The following is a 22412-nucleotide window of genomic DNA, read 5'->3' on the forward strand; positions in this document are numbered from 1 at the left end:
CGACAGCCCCACGGGTGTTCACCAAGGTCATGGCATCTGTTGTGGCGGTCCTACACTCTCAGGGCCACTCAGTGATTCCCTACTTAGACGATCTTCTGGTCAGGGCACCCTCTCAGATGGCGTGTCAAAACAGTCTTTCCGTCGCTCTGGCGACTCTCCAGCAGTTCGGGTGGATCATCAACTTCCCAAAATCCAAGTTGACACCGACCCAATCACTGCCGTACCTTGGGATGGAGTTTCATACTCAGTCAGCGGTAGTCATGCTACCGCTGGACAAACAGCTTTCGCTGCAGGCAGGGGTGCAATCTCTTCTTCGGGGTCAGTCACACCCCTTGAGGCGCCTCATGCACTTCCTGGGGAACATGGTGGCAGCGATGGAGGCAGTGCCCTTCGCGCAATTCCATCTGCGGCCACTCCAGTGGGACATTCTCCGCAAATGGGACAGGAGGTCGACTTCCCTCGACAGGAACGTCTCTTTCCCTTGCAACCAAGACGTCTCTTCAGTGGTGGCTCCTTCCCAACTCTCTGTCGCAGGGAAAATCCTTCCTACCCCCAACCTGGGCTGTGGTCACCACGGACGCGAGCCTATCAGGGTGGGGGGCGGTTTTTCTCCACCACAGGGCTCAGGGAACCTGGACTCCGATAGTCATCCCTTCAGATCAATATTCTGGAGATAAGGGCAGTGTATCTAGCCCTATTGGCCTTTCATCGGTGGCTGGAGGGCAGGCAGATCCGGATCCAGTCGGACAACGCCACTACCGTCGCATACATCAACCACCAAGGCGGCACTCGCAGTTGTCAAGCCTTCCAGGAAGTCCGACGGATTCTGCAGTGGGTGGAAGCCACAGCTTCCACCATCTCCGCAGTTCACATCCCGGGCGTAGAAAACTGGGAAGCAGATTTTCTCAGTCGTCAGGGCATGGACGCGGGGGAATGGTCTCTTCATCCAGACGTGTTTCGAGAGATCTGTCGCCGCTGGGGAACGCCGGACGTCGATCTCATGGCGTCATGGCACAACAACAAAGTCCCGGCATTCATGGCCCGGTCTCAAGATCACAGAGCTCTGGCGGCGGACGCATTAGTTCAGGATTGGTCGCAGTTTCGACTGCCTTATGTATTTCCTCATCTGGCGATGCTGCCCAGAGTGCTGCGCAAAATCAGGTCCGACTGTCGTCGCGCCATTCTCGTCGCCCCAGATTGGCCGAGGCGGTCATGGTACCCGGATCTGTGGCATCTCACGGTGGGTCAACCGTGGGCGCTCCCAGACCGCCCAGACTTGCTGTCACAAGGGCCGTTTTTCCATCTGAATTCTGTGGCCCTCAACCTGACTGTGTGGCCATTGAGTCCTGGCTCCTAGCGTCCTCAGGGTTATCTCAGGATGTCATTGCCACCATGAGACAGGCCAGGAAACCAACGTCCGCCAAGATCTATCACAGGTCTTGGAGGATCTTCTTATCCTGGTGCTCTGATAAGGGTTTTACTCCCTGGCCTTTTGCCTTACCCACTTTTCTTTCATTCCTTCAATCCGGAATGGACAAGGGATTGTCTCTCGGCTCTCTCAAGGGACAAGTATCGGCGCTATCCGTATTTTTTCAAAAGCGTCTAGCCAGGCTTCCGCAGGTCCGCACGTTTCTGCAGGGAGTTTGGCACATAGTCCCACCTTACAAGCGTCCGCTGGAACCCTGGGACCTTAACAGGGTGCTAACGGCTCTTCAGAAACCACCTTTCGAGCCGCTGCGGGATGTCTCTTTATCACGTCTTTCGCAGAAGGTGGCATTTCTAGTGGCAGTTACATCGCTCCGTAGAGTGTCGGAGCTTGCAGCGCTGTCATGCAAAGCCCCCTTCCTGGTTTTTCACCAGGATAAGGTGGTTCTGCGTCCTGTCCCGGAATTTCTCCCTAAGGTGGTATCTCCTTTTCATCTCAATCAGGATATCTCCTTACCTTCATTTTGCCCTAATCCAATTCACCAATGTGAAAAGGATTTGCACTCCTTAGAACTAGTGAGAGCACTCCGACACTACGTGTCTCGCACGGCGCCCCTGCGTCGTTCAGATGCGCTCTTTGTCCTTGTCGCTGGCCAGCTTAAGGGCTCGCAGGCTTCCAAGTCAACCTTGGCTCGGTGGATCAAGGAACCGATTCTTGAAGCCTACCGTTCTTCTGGGCTTCCGCTTCCTTTGGGGCTGAAAGCCCATTCTACCAGAGCCGTGGGTGCGTCCTGGGCATTGCGGCACCGGGCTACGGCTCAGCAGGTGTGTCAGGCAACTACGTGGTCTAGTCTGCACACTTTCACGAAACACTATCAAGTGCATACCTATGCTTCGGCAGACGCCAGTCTAGGTAGGCGAGTCCTTCAGGCGGCGGTTGCCCACCTGTAAGAGGGGGCCGTTTTTCGGCTCTTTTTATTGAGGTATTCTTTTACCCACCCAGGGACTGCTTTTGGACGTCCCAATTGTCTGGGTCTCCCAATGGAGCGACAAAGAAGAAGGGAATTTTGTTTACTTACTGTAAATTCCTTTTCTTCTAGCTCCTATTGGGAGACCCAGCACCCGCCCCTGTTCCCTTCGGGCTGTTTGTTCTTTTGTGTACACATGTTGTTCATGTTGAATTGTTCTTTTGGTTCATGGTTTTCAGTTCTCCGAACATCCTTCGGATTGAATTTACCTTAGACCAATTTATAAGTTTCCTCCTTCCTGCTTTTGCACCAAAACTGAGGAGCCCGTTATGCACGGGAGGGTGTATAGGCAGAGGGGAGGGGTTACACTTTTTAAAGTGTAATACTTTGTGTGGCCTCCGGAGGCAGAAGCTATACACCCAATTGTCTGGGTCTCCCAATAGTAGCTAGAAGAAAAGGAATTTACGGTAAGTAAACAAAATTCCCTTCTTTGTGTTTCAAAATGAAAATAGAAAATGGGACATGTTTGGTATCGCTGTAATCGTACTGAGGAGGAGAATCATTCGGAGGTCGTATTGACCACTAAATGTACACCGTGAACAGGAAAATCCCAAAAAACAGGTTTGATTGTGTAGAAATTGTGAAAAGAAAATATTTAGAAGAAAAACAAATTCCCTCCATTTTACAGTACGCTAAAAGCAGAGGGAGAAAAAACAAAACTTGATAAAAAAATAACTGCGTCGTGAAGGGGTTACAGGAGTATACCCGAACGATCCAACCCCATAATATTTCTATGGTCATGCGATCTTTTCTTCCCTCACTGGAAAATCTGCGTTAATATTCAGATGAGGTTTCAGTGCGGTGTGACGAGGAACCTCCCGAGCCGCCACCTTCCTGACTCCCTCCTCTGTAATTGACTGTGCACTAGTTGTGACCGGCAGTCACTGAGGAAGGGGGCTGAGTGGGGCGTTGAACCTGGGGGGGCTGAGGCTTGGGAAGGGCTTTGTCTTTGCCACAGCTGCATATGAACTAGGACAGGAGTATTTTTGTCCATTCAGTCAGCAACTTTCATCAATAAAGCATGGTTGTCATCTTTCAGAGAGCAACATGACCATATAAACCTTATAGGGGCGATTTATGCTCTAGAAAGGAGCCAGTGCATATGCACGAAGAACCCAATCAGCTTTGTCCTGACACTAGCACCTCTGCACCCACTTTTTCATAACATCCATAGTAAAGTAACGTTAGGATACCCATTGAAGAGGAGCCAGTGTATGTTTCTTGGGGTGTATAATAAAAAGTTGATACTTACTTTGCACTAACTTAAAATCTTTTTTCCCCCTTTAGCAAGTGGAGGTAGAAGGACAGCAATGTATGCTTGAAATTCTCGATACAGCTGGGACTGTAAGTGATTTTTTTTTATTCATTTATTTATTTATTTTCCAGCTTTTAGGGGTATTTTACAATTGCTGTTTAGATTTGCAAAACAAATACTTAAATAAATAGGCCTTGTTCAAGCTTAATGGTTGTCCAGTTTAAATCCACAAGTCCACAGTCGCTCTGTGTCACTGTGTGACTGCAGACTTGTGAATCCTCACACCACATGCACTGTGAGGATTCCCCGGTGTCAGAGCACTGAACGGCGGTCATGTAGCCGAGAGCATGCGATATACTTACTCCCAGCCAGAATCCAACTAGATGAGCAATGGACAATGTATTGGGCGAGGCCGCGCCCATCTAGTTGGAATATGGCGGAAGTATGCATCTTGTTTACTCGCGGCCACGTGACCGCCATTCCTGGCTTTGACACCAGCGAATCCTCATAACGTACAGTGCGTGTGATTGTGAGTATTGAAAAGTCTACAGTCACAGTGACACATAGAATGACTGCAGACTTGTCATTTTATACTGGACAACCCCTTTTAATGGTAATCTGTAATCAGGTGTCACCTAATCTGAGCAACATAATTTAGAAACAATGTGTCACTTAATGAGTTTACATGGCTGCTTTCTGTAGTTTTTAATAAAATCACTTTTATCAGCAGGATAATCACTAGAGGACTAGTAAACCTGCTGCCATGTAGTCCTCCATATTAATAAGCTCTGTAGAACCCCACCACTACCACTGATGGGCAGAAAGCTGCCTATGTACTGTGTACACAAAAAGTAGTGGGGACGTGGCTATAGAGCGCTCAGCATTTGGAGAACCTGTAGATCTCCAGCAGAGGTTTTATCAAAACCACAGCAACCAGCTAAATAAGGGATACATTGCTGGAATCTACAGCTTTATCCTGTCTGTATCAGATGTGGTAACAAGAACCTGTTGACATATTCCATTAACCATACCACTTCAGTGATTTCTTCCATTCCCCCCCCCCCTTTTATTAGGGATCAAGTGTGTCATGAAGGTAGTAACATACTCGCAGATTGCTGTCTTCTCCTAGTTTCAGGTCTGGGTCTGTACCACATGATTTGTGAAGTGCCAAATAACACAATTGTTGCTATGTGGAGCAGAGGTCAATTTTCTCAATGCAAGTCTATTAGACGAGGGGTAAGACTAGAGAGCTTTGTTCTGGGTCTCAGGCTAAAGGTTGCTTTACACGCTGCGACATCACTAATGATATATCGTCGGGGTCACATTGTTAGTGACGCACATCTGGCGCTGTTGGCGACATCGCAGCGTGTGACACCAAGGAACGACGATCGCAAAAATGGCAAAAATTGTTGACACGTCACTCCTTTTCATAATATCGTTGGTGGTGCATACCGCTGGTTGTTTGTCGTTCCTGCGGCGTCACACGACTAACATCTCCTTACCTGCGTCCACCGGCAATGAGGAAAGGAGGAGGTGGGCGGCATGTTCCGGCCATTCATCTCCACCCCTCCTCTGCTATTGGGCGGCCGCTTAGTGATGCCGCAGTGACGTCGCTATGACACCGAACGCACTTGCCCCTTGAGGGAGGGATTGTTCGGCGGTCACAGCGACGTCGCTGAAGAGGTATGTGCGTGTGACGCTGCCGTAGCGATAATGTTCACTACGGCAGTGATCAACAAATGTCGCACAAACGACAGGGGCGGGTGCTATCGCGCATGACATTGCTAGCGATCGCTAACGATGTTGCAGCGTATAAAGCACCCTTTACTCTAAATGAAACTGCTGCTCCACACAGTGATCCAGTAGGTTACAGATGTGGCTACCTGGTGACTGGGCGGATCAGAGCGTCACTGAGAAGACTATGACGGGGAAAGTAAGTTACTACCTTGATGTGCTTACACACGATACCAAACAAAAGAGAAACGAAAAACGTAAAAGGGTTTTGCTGCCAACAAAGTTAATTTCAAAGTTGATTTTAATCAATAGATTTTAGAAGAATTAATTTATACAGGTTATCTGTGTTTAAAAAAAAAAAAAAAATTGTGTGCTGAGTATATGTCGCTGATATGTACTGTGTAATGGCAGTGTCTGACCGAACAGGGACATGGTCTGATCATACCACAGGTCCTGGCCCAGGGAGGAAGTAATACAGTGTACAAACATTACAGCTTGGGGTTACAAACTATTCTTCCTATGAGGTAAAATATTTTTTAAAAACAGGTAGGGAAATGCTTTACATCAAAGAATCAGATACGATCCCATGCTGTGCTATCTGTATGCTCCTTTTTTTGCTTCCTCCCCTGCCCAGGAGATGTGGTATGATCAAACAATGTCCCTGTACGGTCAGACATGACCATTACACAGTACGTTTATAAGATAGCACAGGAACATTTTTTTTTTTTTGTTCATACATCCGATTGTATGTTATTGTAAGAGCTATTGATTAAAATATCTAAAAATATACGGTATTCGTGGGAAAACCCCTTTAAGCACCACTACAGTGATTATATATTTAAAGCATGCGTGCAGTTTTAATTTTTCTTTCATAAATTACTAGTATTACTACACATGAAAATAAGCAACTTATTGTGATAGGAGAATGCAGTTGGTACTGATGAGATTGTCTGTAGATAGATGGAGAGGAGAAGCTCTGCCCCTCGCGCCTCCCCGCTGCCCCTCGCGCCTCCCCGCTGCCCCTCGCGCCTCCTCGCTGCCCCTCATCATAGAATCTCATCAGTAACCGCTGCCATCTCCTATCTCCGTAATGGGAAAGTCTTCACTGAATACAGATTTTACCTCCGAATTGAGAATTTTGATAATGACTGATCAATTATCAGAGAAAGAAGCAGATTTGTCTGATGATAAATATTAGATTTTCTTATTTTAATGTGTATTATTGAGTTATGAAATAAAAATTAAATTGATTAATCTGTTTTGTTGCAAACTTTGTACTTTTAAATGTGAATGGGTTTGTAAGTCTTTTTACTTGCTGTAGAAACGATCTTATAGATGAATGCAGCTGATATTCATATGAACCTGGCTGTAGTCCCTGCTGCCACCTGCAGTCCAGAAATAAGCGCAACAGCAATATTTATTCTGCAATCAAGCCTTTTTTTTTTTAGCACCATTTCTATAATACATTTGAAGGGTTGGCCGAAGGCAAAAGGAAATTTTTATTTAAATTCCTATCTATTTGAAGCTATAATCTGAGCTGCTTTCTAATATACTTGTACAGTATTAAAAATTCCCTATCTACACTAACTTTTTTTCTACTTCCTGTCTGATGATGCTTCGTTTGAGAATCCCAGTACATGCTGAGATACTCAAACAAAGTGTCATCAGGGGACAGTGTCTGTAGCAGTGTAGCCGCAGCCTCTGCCCCCTCCCTGACACGAAGCATCATCATGACATTCGTTTCAGGGGCTAGTCCCTCCGAGTCATCCCTCCCTGCATTGTGCACAGCGCTTGCTCTGTTATCTGCTCAGATCTGTAATGACCAGCCGGTAACAGTGGTGTCTATACCCCGCATTCAGGAGACTAGTGATTTCACCAGGGGGTGGTGCTACACTCACATTTCTGGTATAAACACCACTCTTTTACCAGCTTTTTATTACAGATCTGAGCAGATAATGGCGATCGCTGTGCTGGGTACAGATCACACAGTGCACAAATGAATAAGGGCAAGAAGGGCATCACCCAACTGGGATCTCCAATAGCACAAATGACTAAAATCATGCAAAAAACATGCAAAAAAAGCACAACCCCATACTTGGTACACAAAGTAGAGTACTGTAATGCCAATGCTTGTGAAAATAAGATGATGAACAACAAAACTGGCCTGTAGCAAACCAGGACAAGATGAAACTAAAGATGGCGGCTGATGTCACCAATGGGGGGAAAACATGCAATCCAAGGAATGTCTGCTGCAAAACCATTCAAATAGATGGAAAAACAATACAAATAGAAGGCTACAAAGTCCTGGTATGCACAATAAATGCAATATTGGACATGCAATAAAACCAATGTATGGTGACAACAAAGTAGTCAACAGCCAAATGCTGCAAGCTGAAGGCAAGAATACTTATCAATGCGAAAGGGGAAGGGGGTGAGGGTCACACAGCACAAGGAGGGACAGATATTGCAGGGACAGATAGGGATACAGTGGGACAGACCAGCCCCTAAAACGAGCGTCATGATGACTCTTCGTTTCAGGGAAGGTACAGAGGCTGCGGTCATTGCTATAGAATCTGCCCCCTGATGACACTTAGTTTGAGTATCCCAGCATGCACTGGGATTCTCTAATGAAGTCTTAAGACAGGAACTAGGAAAAAAATAGAATTGTAGGTGTAGTTGCGGAACAGTAAGGAATTTTTAACAAAAGTATATTAGAAAGAAGCTTAGAATAAAGCATCAAAAAGATAATTTCAATGAAATTTCCTTTTGCCTTTGGAACACCCCCTTAAGACTGTTCATATTACATTATTTATGTCCTGTTTTAACATTTTTTTGTTTGTTCTTTTAGGAACAGTTCACAGCTATGAGAGATTTGTATATGAAGAATGGTCAGGGATTTGCACTAGTATACTCTATTACAGCACAGTCCACGTTTAACGACTTACAAGACTTGAGGGAGCAGATTTTGCGAGTTAAAGACACAGAAGATGTAAGTCTGAAATGGGGTTTAATGAATAATGTGAAAATTAATGTATCTAGAAAGCATTGTGCCCTTGCACAGAAGGCAATGTTACCCTTTTAAGAACAAGGGAATAAGCCTAGAATGGAAAGTTATTGTAAAATCTAGCAATTTTTCATTTGCTTTTTAAAATTTTATTTCTGAAGAACGGTGGGATTTTAAAATGTATCAATCCATGCCTAGGTTACCTGCAATCTGGCAGCAGTGGCCAAGCCAATTGTGCACTGCTTACATTCTTTAATAGCTTGTAAGCACTTCACTGAGGCTGGCCAGGATTGCTGGGGAGTACTGTTGGCTCCAGAACTCAGCCCGCTTCAGTATCACTGCACTCCTCCACTATTCTATCATATAGCAGCATCAGAGAGCGCACAGTTCAGGCCAGCGACTCAATGATACTACGGCCTGAGCTGTGGCAGTCCAGGAGGCATGCACCATCTTACAGTAAGCAGGAACCTGAGCGCTGTCGGAAATCATGGCACCACCACTTTTAAGGAGAACCTTATTGGAGATTTTATGCTCCTTGAATCAAGCCACTTAAAGGGGTTGTCATTTAGTGACTGCAGACTGTCGCAGCGTGACAGCGGGTTTGATCATGCTATCACAATTCCCCTGTATGTGCGTGCAGACAGTCATTTTTGTGGTCACATGCCGACTGAATTAATCTGGCTTCCTGACCACAGAAATGCCGATTTGCATACATTTGGTCATGATGACTCACTACCATGGGAGTACCTGGGAATCCTGACAGTGTGCTTGGCCAACCTTTTTAAATGGACCCATCATAAAATATATTATGTATACATAATATACAGATCTGGCTTTACCCACAGCCCTCCTATTGGTATCTGGGGTACTGCAAGGCTTAGATTGGACACATCTCTATGTCCCAACCCAGATGTCACCAGTTATATGTACAACCACACGTGTTCACTATTTTACATTGTAGTGGTTGGCAATAAGTGTGTTCTATAAGGGATAATTTGGGAGTAAATGCATTTGTGCAGACCCTACAGATGCAGTATTATAGTAATGCCACCATGCCATATATCCACTGTCTACATAATTCTACGCTCTCTCAGCATACACATTATATAGATGTTATGACAAGTAGCAGAAGTGTGATGAATACTACAAATGGCAATCATATATATTTATGCAATCGTGTTGTGCTGTAATGGGCACACTGCCACCAATACTGTGACTGCAGGAGTAACTACTGCAAACATCTACATCTTGGGCTATATTCACGCTGCATTGACTCCTCTGTTAGAGTCCATTGCAAGTTCTGACATTTTGACCAGGAAAAAAAGCAATATACTGAACAATTTTATTTTTTGTTTCTCTGTAAAATGACGGCCACCAGAGCAGAAATCAAATTGATCCCAATATAGGTACTTGAGTAAATTTGGATCTCTTGTCCACCGTAGGCCGAGACCTGTTTCTACAGGAGTTCTGTTCTTCTGCAGGGACAAGCTTACAGGTAGTCTAAACTGCAAGAGTAAGGCCAGGACCACACGAGGCACTAGTGCGATGCTTGCATGACACTCGGCTCGCGCTGGCAGCACAGCAGGAGCCGAGTGTTATGCTAGTGTCCATGCGACTGCGGTCCAACTGTGCGAGCGGACCTCAGCTGCAGGGGGCGTGGGCCAGCGCTACGGAGGAGGGGAGGGAGGGATTTCTCTCCCTCTCTCTTCCGTTGCCGGCTATTGTGATTCTCGCTCTGCACGCACGGTACACCGGAGTACCGCGAGGGCAGTGCGGTTTTTCTCTCGCCCCATTCACTTCAATGGGTGCGAGAGAAATGAGTCTCGCATTACAATCGCAGCATGTTGCGATTGTTTTGTCTGTCTGATTAGGGCTGAGAAAACAATCGCTCATGTGTGCTGACACACAGGCTAGAATTGGTCCGAGGGGAATGCGATGTTTTATCACACTCCACTCCCACCAATTCTCTCGCCGTGTGGCTTAGGCCTAAATGTATTCATTGGAGCAATATAAACTGAAGCTGCAGCTGCCTCCTATCAACTATAACTCACAAGATCACCTTGGTTATTGCATCTTGTGTTTTTAGAGCTGGAAAGAAAAACTTCCCATTCTGCTGGGGATTGCAGGGGGCCACATAGCTGCCTGCGAACTCAGGATCTTGCTTCCTGGTGTTGATGGTTTTCAGAGAAGTTGGCTAATTTGCTTGCGGTGCATAAAAGTAAAGAATCTGGCATTCTTTGAAGATGAAACTAGTTTAGGCATTAATAAAAATTGCAATCCAGAAACAATCAATTGCACGTCAGTCAGCAAGACCTTCTTCAGACTGATTGCAGATGGGGTCCTGTGTGTAATAGCGCCATGTGATAGGGAGAATAAATGCCAAGGTAAGTTGCACAACGTCATTGATTTTGTTTCTGGATTGAAATTTGTATTAAAGTCTTAACTTCTTGCAACTTCAAAGATTGTCTTAAGGGTGCTTTACACACTGCGACATTGCTAGCGATCTCGTTAGCGATGTAACACGCCGAGATCGCACATACGATTTGCCGAGATCGCATATGTGACCGGCGCTACAAAAAATGACCTATGTGCGTTCTCGGCAAATCTTATCTGCGATCTGGCGTGTCACATCGCTAATGAGATCGCTAGCGATGTCTCCGCGTGTAAAGCACCCTTTATTCTTTATTTTGTTACATATGAAGTGGCATCTTATCTATGCTCCATATTGGTTCACAGTGACCTATATTCAGACATGTATTTACTAATGAGGTGTGCTGCCAAGATATGGAAATTACCATGCATGTTTTACATTTTGTTTTTTAATTTTTCTTATATTTAAAACAAACATTGCAGAATATAATTCAGGACTGGTATTTTTTTAATGGGGACACCTAAAGGGAACCTGTCAGGACCCTATGCCCTCCAACCTAGCAGTGTTGATACCCTTATACCCCAATTCCATCCCTAACCAGCCCTGTATAACACTACTCACTAATAGGAATGTTTAAACTACTTTGACTACTAATAAACTGTGCTGAGCCTATGCTAATTAGGGCCTTGATTAGTTTATGGGCGTTAGTTCCCAGACTAGTCTGTCCTCTTTCCATGTTATGACGCCTCTGTGGGCATGATGCCATGATTTCCAAGAGCCGATATCACCAGAAATCTTGCACATGCGTGCAGTTTATATCAGCCTAGTCAGTGCGTCTCAGAAGCCGGGTGTACGCGTCGTGGCTTCATTAGGTGCATTGTGCATGACCGGAAGGTAAGGAGACCGCTCATGTAGAAGTCTTCTGACCTTAGTCATGTGCAGTGCACCTTATGAAGCCACAAAGCATACACCAAGTTTCAAAGCCACACTGACGTGGCCGGAATGAGCCGTACCGTACATGTGGTAGATACCCAGGAGCTGGTGATGATACTGGCTCATGGAAATCCTGTAATGATGCCCACAAAGGTGTGATAACCTAGTAAAAGGGCCAACGGGGCAACAACGCCTCATCGACTGGTCAAGGCCCTAATTAGCATAGGAACAGCGACGTTTATAAGTCTTTTTGTTTTCCACATTCATATTAGTGAATAGCGTTATTCAGGGCTTGCTAGGCAGGGGATTTGTGCGTACAGGTATGACTGCTGCTGGGTTAGAGGGCACCGGGGACCGGACAGGTTCATTTTAAAATTAGCGCTGCCTCCTTCATTGCAAACATTTTTTACTCTGAAAGATTAAATTAACCATACTAGAACTTATTGGTAATCCTTTCTCCCAACTAATGTTTTTTTTTTTTACATTTTAGGTTCCCATGATATTAGTGGGCAATAAATGTGATCTGGAAGATGAGCGGGTAGTTGGCAAAGAGCAGGGACAAAATCTAGCCAGACAGTGGAATAATTGTGCCTTTTTAGAATCTTCTGCAAAGTCTAAAATCAACGTAAATGAGGTGAGTAACCCATCCATGTTGTCTTGTATAGTATTGACTGATTGTAAGCCTGGTTCATGCAAGGCATTGTCAGGTGAGAGAATGGACATGTGTCACTAAGTTCCTGCTGCGGAAAAGCCACACCCAGCGAGCAAATAATGCACGTTTCCGGTGATGTGGGGTAAAATGACTTGTTCAGCCAACACCCATACAACACTCGGGCCCTGGCTTTAGGGTCATGTATTTATGTTCCCATTGTATTTACCATACGGTGGTTTTCATCATCACACGCCACTCACATAAACAGTCTATGGTATCAGATCTGTTACACGTACAAGTGGCCCGATCACATTGAAGTCTAGAGTCTCAGATCACCACTTATTTCCACAGTGAAAGAAAACTATTGAACACTTAAAGAAGGAAAAGACCTTGATTGGGCAAGGATGTACATGTGCTACATTTTTTGCTTTAAGCAAATAAAGGAACTTGCTAAATAGACAAAGTCCTTTATCTAGTTGAGACGTCTTCACAAATGTTAAAAATTCTCTGTATTAGAGATTTTTTTTCGAAACTTGAAGGGGATTAAAGTTAAAAACAAACCAACAAAACCAACTTGCTGTGCATATACTTCGCCTCTTTAAACATTGTGGTGCATATGTTCAGTATTGATGATGATTGAGCGCTTTCCAGGTGAAATCTGCCTGATAGACGCAGTGTGCACTCATCATGGAGTGTAGGCTGGCACTTCTGCATTTTGTAATGTTCCATTGAGGGAAGCTGACCCGTGGCTGCACTCTGCAATTAGGTAAACTCGCTTGGGAGTTTCCATGGGTGGAGGCATATGTGATTGCAGCAATGAGGGAACATAATGCAGTCAGCTGTAGATTTGTTGCTTTTTTTTTTTTTTACTTTATATATCTTTGTCCAGGATTTATTTTTTTCCTTTGCGTGTTTTCTATTAGCATTAGTACAGAGAGTGACTTCATGTAGATGAATTCATGTTGTCTATAGATGTCGTGTGTTTTGAGATTGGCTTCTTTGTATTCCATAGTCTTTTCATCTTCACTAGTGTTGAGCGTACCCGGACTGTAAAAATCCGGATCCGCACGGTTTCAGCGGTAGATCCGGGTCCGACTCGAACGCGGGATTCCGGGTGTACGATCCGGATTCGGCATTTTTTTTTTTCTCTTTCTCGCTTTCTCTTTTGCTATCTCGCTTTCTCTTTTGCTATCTCGCTTTCTCTTTCGCTATCTCGCTTTCTCTTTCGCTAGCTCGCTTTCTCTTTCGCTAGCTCGCTTTCTCTTTCGCTAGCTCGCTTTCTCTTTCGCTAGCTCGCTTTCTCTTTCGCTAGCTCGCTTTCTCTTTCGCTAGCTCGCTTTCTCTTTCGCTAGCTCGCTTTCTCTTTCGCTAGCTCGCTTTCTCTTTTGCTAGCTCGCTTTCTCTTTTGCTAGCTCGCTTTCTCTTTTGCTAGCTCGCTTTCTCTTTTGCTAGCTCGCTTTCTCTTTTGCTAGCTCGCTTTCTCTTTCGCTAGCCCTCTTTCTCTTTCGCTATCTCGCTTTCTCTTTCGCTCGCTCTAGTGTCCCGGATTCCGCCCTCATTGACATATATTGGGCCGGATTCCGGATCGGATCTCGGACTTCCTTGTCAATCCGCCACTGATCCGCTAGACCCATTTTATTAGCAATCCGCTCAACTCTAATCTTCACTTTAAAAGGCTTGTCTACTACTGTAAGAATATCGTATTAGTGAGGGTCCAAAACCTGTAACCCCCTCCCCAATCAGCTGCTGACCGCTCCAGCAGAGGCCAGATGTCAGGAGACTGTGGGGTGGAACATCACCGCTCTGTGGTTTAGTGGCCACTCCTTGGACGTTGGCTGACTGATCACCTTTATGCGTCTTTAAAGTGAATTTGTCACATTCCACAATTCAAACTATCAATTACTAATTGGATCTCTTTGCCCTGATGATGCTGATGTGCTTACTTTCAAAAATGTGTCAGAATGACTTTATATTCCGGTTTTAAAAATTCCCTGCCTAGCATTAAGATGAGCATTTTTGAGAAGCTGGATTAAAAACTCATTCTAATCTGAGGCCATTCTTATTTTATTTTTCATAGAAATTACACCAGACTCCCTGGGTCTGAGATCTTTTTAATGTATGCAGTTTGTATTGTGAAATATGGGACAGAACTAATGTTTACATTGTGATGTCCTGGTTGTTAACAATATAATCTTGTGTTTCAGATTTTTTATGACTTGGTCAGACAGATAAATAGGAAAACACCAGTGGAAAAGAAGAAACCTAAAAAGAAATCGTCGTGTCTGCTGCTCTAGATATTTGTCAAGCAGCAGGTCTGAGCCAGGTGAGCTGTGCTGTGGATTGTAATCTTCTTTATGGGCCAGCACCTTGTGGTCAGAGCTTGTTTCTAATGTGAGAGGACAGACTTCTTAAAGCATCACTCCAGCGTTTTGTTACAATATTCTATGGAGCATGCCGGAGGTCACCACTCAATACAGCTCTACGACAGCCTTGTTTTGGCTCTTGGACTCGTATTGAGCAATTGCGGCAGAACTTCTGACTTTCCGGCAAATCAGGAGTTACGAGCACAAGATGGCGCCGCAGGACCGGAGCTATGCTGCAGCAAGGTGTAATTGCTGGAGGGCAAGTATATGACAGGGCAGGAGGCGAAGATTTAAAACACCAGCCCTAAAAAAAATAACACTGTTATAGTGGTGCACTTAGTATGAATGATGTGAAAGGAATCGATTCTTGCACCCCTTGAAGGTTGTGCAGCACATGGCCCAACCCGTATTGAACTATCGGTACAATGTATTGTGATCAGGTGTGGTCCTCCTAGTGTGCCGCAGGCATCTCCTCCACTCCTCCTTATCAGAAGCCAACAAATAACAAAGATGAGGGGACTAGGTGACCTGGTGATCCCAAAAGACAGCCACCATTGAGATGAAGCTGCGTCATGTCACACACACATATATATATATATATATATATATATATATATATATGTATATATGTATGTATATGTGTATGTGTATGTGTATGTATATGTGTATGTATATGTGTATGTATATGTGTATGTATATGTGTATGTATATGTGTATGTATATGTGTATGTATATGTGTATGTATATGTGTATGTATATGTGTATGTATATGTGTATGTATATGTGTATGTATATGTGTATGTATATGTGTATGTATATGTGTATGTATATGTGTATGTATATGTGTATGTATATGTGTATGTATATGTGTATGTATATGTGTATGTATATGTGTATGTATATGTGTATGTGTATGTGTATGTGTATGTGTATGTGTATGTATATGTGTATGTATATGTGTATGTATATGTGTATGTATATGTGTATGTATATGTGTATGTATATGTGTATGTATATGTGTATGTATATGTGTATGTATATGTGTATGTATGTGTATGTATATGTGTATGTGTATGTGTATGTGTATGTGTATGTGTATGTGTATGTGTATGTGTATGTGTATGTGTATGTGTATGTGTATGTGTATGTGTATGTGTATGTGTATGTGTATGTGTATGTGTATGTGTATATATATATGTATATATATTATAATATCTCTATATATATATCTATCTATATATAACCATATCTATATTTTAAGCATTTTTTTTCATTTATATCACAATCTTATTAAAATATAAAAATCACTTGCTCCATTTTAGACTCATAGGTCCTGTCCTTTTTTAAGGAGAGTGAACAGAAGTTCCTTTCTCATCAAATGCAGAATTACAATGACAGGAAACATCTCTGTACACAGATGACAACACGGGATCACTCATCAGTCACAATAGATGAGGTCACAGCTGACCCTGCTTCCCCCTCTTTTCACAATAACCTTAAGACAGGCTCCTTAAAGGATTATTCACATCTCCAATATCCTGTCCTTATATGTAGGTGTAATAATAATTTTAGCAAATCCCTCCAGTTACAAATGTAGTATACTTGTCCTGATATAGCCATGTCTTACCTCATGTGCAGGCCATTGTAGTTTAGGTATCCTGGTTAAATCCACTCATATGACAGTTGCTCTGTTCGTAACCATGGATATCTAAACGCCCAGTTACACACAATGACTTATCAGCGATCCCGAAAATGATACGACCTGATAGGGATCGCTGGTAAGTCGCTGGGAGGTCGCTGGTGAGAGGTGTCAGTCAGACCTTACCAACGATGCAGGAACGATACAGGTCGCAGTAGCGACCTGTATAACGATCTCAGCAGTCACTGTGACCCTGTCAGTGTCAAACCCAGCAGGACATCGCCTTTGAAAAAAATGGCCTGGACCATTCTGCAACGACCAGCGACCTCACAGCAGGGGCCTGATCGCTGGTAGATGTCACACATAACGAGATCGCTAACGGGATCGCTACTGCGTCACAGAAACCGTGACTCAGCAGCGATCTCGTTATGTGACGGTACCTTAAGCTTCAATGCCCTGTACATGAGGTAAACAACTAACTGAATCAGAAGAACTAACTATACTACATTTCTAATGAGGTGTTTGCTAATAATATAATTATTATTACTACATCTACTATATAATGGAACAAGATATTGGAGATGGGAACAACCATTTAAGTCGGCAATACACATTAGAATACTTCCTGCCGAATAATGCTTCGGCCGACATCCATCTCAGCTGGCTCTCCCATACACTCGACCGGTCGAGTGCTCCTGTGTTCTTTATGAGAAAGCAGGTATCTGAGACATCGGCTGGTGGCTCCTCTGGGAGATCAATGTGATCTGTAGTCTGAAACTGGACATGAGGAATTGACGTCTCTCCTGACCATCATTCATCCAGTTCCCCCATACACACCAGGCCGTCAGCCCAGCTTATCCATTTCAGCAGGTTTGGCTGACATTAGTCTGTGTATAGGAGGCCTTTAAATGCTTCAATACAAAAGATAGCCACAATGGTTGTAAATGTTTTCAAAAAACAGAAGTTATAGTCTGATAAAGCCCTAGTGGCCAGTATTAAAATTGCAAGATTTCCTTTTTGTATTTTTAACGCGGATTGCGATAACACATTGCAATTTATTTAATGTAACACACAAACCTGATTTAAACAGTGTCATTTTCCAGTGATATACTCCCTTTAATATGTGTTGACCATTGCTAAACCCATATTGTGACTCCATGGATTAGCTTTTTTTTTTTCTTTTTTCTGAGAATGGCCTGATCCTCAGCATGACTGCTTCCCTCAGAGCTGCTCCTCGTCTCTGCTTATTTTATACCGATGCCCCTTTAATAGCTAAATTTATTTTCTACTGTCTGTGTTTTTTTTTCTTCCCTTAAATATAAAAAGTGAAGAGTAGTGATGAGCGAGCACTACCATGCTTGGGTGCTCGGTACTCTTAACAATCTGTAGGACGCTCAGATGGGCGTGACTCGTTTACGGAGTATAGTAGAAGTCAATGGGGAACTCTAGCACTTTTCCAGGAAAACTTCAGGAAAAAAAATGCTCAAGTTCCCCATTGACTTCCTTTATACTCAGTAAACCTGTCCGAGTGTTCGACTGCTGGTTAAGAGTACAGAGCATGGTAGCGCTCGCTAATCAGTAGTGAAGATATATTTTCCCTATTAAGATGACCATACACACATTATAGAATCAGAATACACATCATTCTTATTGTGCCACCATCCCCTGCCATACAAACATGAGGAAAGTCTCCTGTATTCTATCAGTGGGGTTTTTAGTAGAGCTGATAGGTCACTGGTTATCGCATGTGTATTAAGTTTATTCAGCAGACAGCAATCTGCCCGGACTCCCCTCATACACTGGAGCACATTGCTCAGGATAGTGGTTGTGTTTTCAGTGGGGAGAGGGAGAGCAAGCCGCTCCTAGACACCTGTGCTTCCGGATTATTTCCACATAAAGCGAAAGATTGTTGACATTACAACAACCTTTCTCTGGTGACGTCTGCAGAGAGTTAGGGTATGTGCGCACGTTGCGTACTAGCCCAGCACCGTAAAAGGTGCGCTTCAGAGCGCAGCTGAAAAGCTCCGTTCTGAAGCGCATGGTGCCGGCGAGAACGTGCGCTCTGCCTGCAGCTCCTGCCATAGACAGAGCAGGAGCTGCCGGCAAAGCGCACGGAAGAAGTGACATGTCACTTCTTTTTGCGCAGCGCTTCGGCACTAGCCGAAGCGCTGCGCTCTAAAACGCCACGTGCGCACGGCCCCTGCACAATCTCCATAGACTGCAGGGGACGCAGGACGCATGCAGTTACGCTGCGCTACAAAGCGCAGCGTAACTGCATGAATTTACGCAACGTGCGCACATAGCCTTAGAGGGGCTCCAGACACATCAGATGACCGTCCAGTCCTGTCGAAATTGTCAGATTAGGCAGACTGTCCTCTGCAGCCTGTAGGACGAGGACTGCTCTGCAATCCCAGTACCCCATACCAGCTTGTAGACAATATGCACAACTGTGTTCCAATCTAGTGATGTATCTTGAAATCTTCTGTCTGGAAATATTCCGCCAATATTTATATCTCCAATAGAAGTAACAAACATGAAGTGAACCAGGAGAGACCCATTCACGTTACTTGCAATAAAACACCAAGTAATAGCCAGGACACCCTGTATACTATATCGTTCTGCCACCTTAAATTGCTCACATTTGTAGTATATGCCACTGACTATTCTTTTTCCTTTTTCCCCCCTCTCTCCACTGTAGACTATAGGAATGAAGAACTGTTGCCTGGTTGGAAAGTGCCAGCATTCCAAAATGTAAAAAAAGATATCCAATCCTAACTTAACATATCTGAAGAGGCTCCTTCTGTTTTATATACTGTATCATGTGAAGACGTTAGATCTCCAATACTGTTTGCACAAGGTTCCTGGCAATGATTTAGCTGTTTCTCTCTGAAAAGACACGGTCGTGTCAACTTTTGCAATAGTGGCGCTCACAGATGTGAAATAAACATACTTGACTCGATTCTGAATGATTATGAGAGCATGAATGCATTTCATATGTTAAATATTGCTAGTTAATGACTTAAATGATTTTCATATTGACGTCCTCCAGCTCCTCTCCCTAGTCATGCCTGTGTCAAGCACTAAAAATGTAGCCATTTCTAGTTTTCCTTTATAAATATATATAGAGAGATATATATCCCCTTTAATGAACTCAATGGGGCTAATACCTTTTTGAGTCACGGTGACTTCATTTTATATTTAAAACTTCTGGGTTTATTATAACTTTCATCTTGCCATTATATTATAATTAAAAACCATTTTGTGCATAATGCTTTTTGGGGGAGGGATGGTGGGATCTTTTATAGGAAAACTGGGATACTGATTTCTATGGATTTCAAAGCTGAAATATATAATATACTAAAACAACTCTAATATTGCTTCTTGTGTTTCTGTCACAAATTAAATTACAGCTTTTATGAATGATTAAATTTTAGTACATTTTCATTTTCCCGATTGTGTGTTTTTGTTTCAGCCTCCTGTGCCACCACTTTGTTACTCTTAGGCTATGTGCGCACTTACCGGATTTTGCCGCGGATTTTCCGCGGATTTGCTGCATGTTTCGCTGCAGAAAATGTTCATAACATCTCTGCAGTGAATCACCAGCAAATCCTATGGAGAAAAAAAATCCTGTGCGCACTAGGCAGAATTTGACAGCTGCATTTTTTGCTGCGGAAATCCCGCAGCAAAAACAAGTGCATGTCACTTCTTTTCCGCAGGTAGCTGCGGGTTTTCCCTAATCTAATGTAAAAATCACGCAGGGAACAGCTTGTGGAAAAACCGCACCAATTCCGCAACAAATCCGCAACAAAACGCGACAATCCACATGCGGATTTGGGTGCGGATTTGATGCGGATTTTTTCCGCAGGTGATAAGATCTTTGAGAGCCTGCGAAATTTACGCAAGGAAATTTCATTTTCCAGTGCGCACATAGCCTTAAGCCGGCCACACACGTTAGATATCGGTCTACCAAAATTATGCTTGATTCTCTCATACATAGGAGCGCTCGTCAGCCCAGCATTCCTGTGTTCTCTGAACGAGCCTCCGAAATGCATCTGTGAGTGGATTATCTCCGGAAGAACGAAGCAATCTGATATCCAGAATCCGACATGCCAGATCGTTAAGGCTGTGTGCCCACAAGGAGTTTTTGGGTTTTAACTCTGCTATATGTTTGCTGCTTCAAAAACATAACATTTTACAGTTCCAGCAAAGTGGATGGAATTTATAGGAACCTCATACCCACTGTGCCTTTTTCACTCAAAGTAAACTCACCTGCAGTATGTTCTTCAAATGCACAACATCTCAATTTCTCTTGTGAATACTGTGTTTTTTGCACAGCTTTTTCCCCATGAAATTGTATTGGATGCAGAAAAAGTTCAAGCACAAAATGCACATGATTTTTAATTAATTTCTGCAGTGGAAATACTGTAAAAATGCATGCAATCCTGGTATGTGACTGACAAAACCTCATGTGCTGAAGTATTAAAAACTCAGTAGCTTTATTTAAAGAGATTATCCACTACTTTTCCATTGATGGCCTTTCCTTTAGGGTAAGTCATCAATGTCTGATCGGCCTGGGTCCGGTACCCCACACCCCCCGCCGATCAGCTGTTCTCAGTGGCAGCAGCAGGCGGCCGGAAATGCTTTGTTCCAGAGCTGCCCAGTCTTAGGATAGCGTCAGCGACCAACTACTGCACATCCGGCTCATAATGCACATCTGCCTCCCATTCAGATCAATATCTGGTCGCTGATTCTCTCAGAAGACTGGGCAGCTCTGGAACGCTTCCAACCACTGCTGACACAGAACAGCTGATCAGACATTGATGACTTATTCGAAGTATGGGTCATCAATGTAAAAGTAATGGACAACCTCTGTAAATCTTGATATACCAAAATGAGAGAATGCAATGTAAAAAAAAAAAGTAATAATTACTTAATAGATGCAGAAATTCTGCCACATCAAAACCTCATTGTGGGAATGTAGCCGAACTTCCCCAACCATCAATTATGCTGGGGCCCCCTTCCACATTTGACTGTTGGCTGAGCCCACCTACAATGGAGATCAAAATTAGAGAACATACAATTTCCTAAATGTTAAGGTCATTGTGTAATCCTATGTGATTGTGTCTTAACCTGAGTAAACTAGCAGTATTTTAAGCTTTATTTCATAAATTAAATTTTATTCAAAAGCACATAATAAAAATGTAAATGAGATAAATGTAAAAGAACACTGCTCAAAATAGAGACCACTTTCATACCTGCAAGTTATGGGTGTTAATCTGGTGCTAATTTAATTAACTGACAAACCCTATTTAACTGACAGCCTGACTTTCCAATTTACACTGACTTTACAAAAATGCTGTGCTGTTCCAAAGTGACAAACTCTACGTCAGCAGGTTGTCCACCTGAAGGATAGAGAGGTTCCAGGTCTGTGATTTCGAGAATATCGCTTTTTTACAACATCCCAAACTCTTTCAAGTCCCCCAAGAAGGTTGGTCACCCTTGAAATACAAATACAAATGCAAGAGAGGACAGGATAATGAGAATCTCCATGAGTAATAGTTTCACACTGCAGCCTGAATTGCTTGCCAGTTCTGCACTGAACAGGGTAAGGATCTGTCTTGTTATAAAATGTCATGATGTTTAAAAGCATTTGGACTGAAAGACCACTCTGCAGTGACTAAACCTCTCATTAGTAGAATCAGAATGCTAGACTAACCTTTGGTGAGGAGCATGTTGTATGAACAGAGAAGTGGTCCACAGTTCATTTTAGTCCTGAAAGCAAGTTTAATCTATTTGGGGCTGATGGGAAACATGTTTGTCGACAAAGTGGGGAAAGACTGAACCCAAAGAGTGTTAAGTCAGTGAGAGGTGGTGGAGAAAGTGTCATGGTTTGGGGGAAATGTTTTCTGCAGCAGGAGTTGGACTTTTCATACAGCTAAATGGCAATTGAATGAATGCAATTGTGTATCAGGACCTTCTTCAACAACACGTGGTTCCTTACTTGCATT

General features: G+C 43.6%; 1 protein-coding gene across 1 annotated transcript in view; it reads left to right on the forward strand.

Annotated features, from left to right (window-relative positions):
• Positions 1-19848, forward strand: part of RAP1A (RAP1A, member of RAS oncogene family) — a 73923-nt gene extending 54075 nt beyond the window's left edge. The window contains exons 5-9 of the mRNA XM_075333594.1: positions 3741-3797; positions 8291-8431; positions 12241-12384; positions 14607-14725; positions 19103-19848. Of these exons, the coding sequence (XP_075189709.1) occupies positions 3741-3797; positions 8291-8431; positions 12241-12384; positions 14607-14696 (432 nt within the window). The 3' untranslated portion in view covers positions 14697-14725; positions 19103-19848. The remainder of the gene's footprint in view (positions 1-3740; positions 3798-8290; positions 8432-12240; positions 12385-14606; positions 14726-19102) is intronic.
• Positions 19849-22412: the final 2564 nt, after the last annotated feature.

Source organism: Anomaloglossus baeobatrachus, chromosome 2 (assembly GCF_048569485.1).
Source record: "Anomaloglossus baeobatrachus isolate aAnoBae1 chromosome 2, aAnoBae1.hap1, whole genome shotgun sequence".
Taxonomy (NCBI): domain Eukaryota; kingdom Metazoa; phylum Chordata; class Amphibia; order Anura; family Aromobatidae; genus Anomaloglossus; species Anomaloglossus baeobatrachus.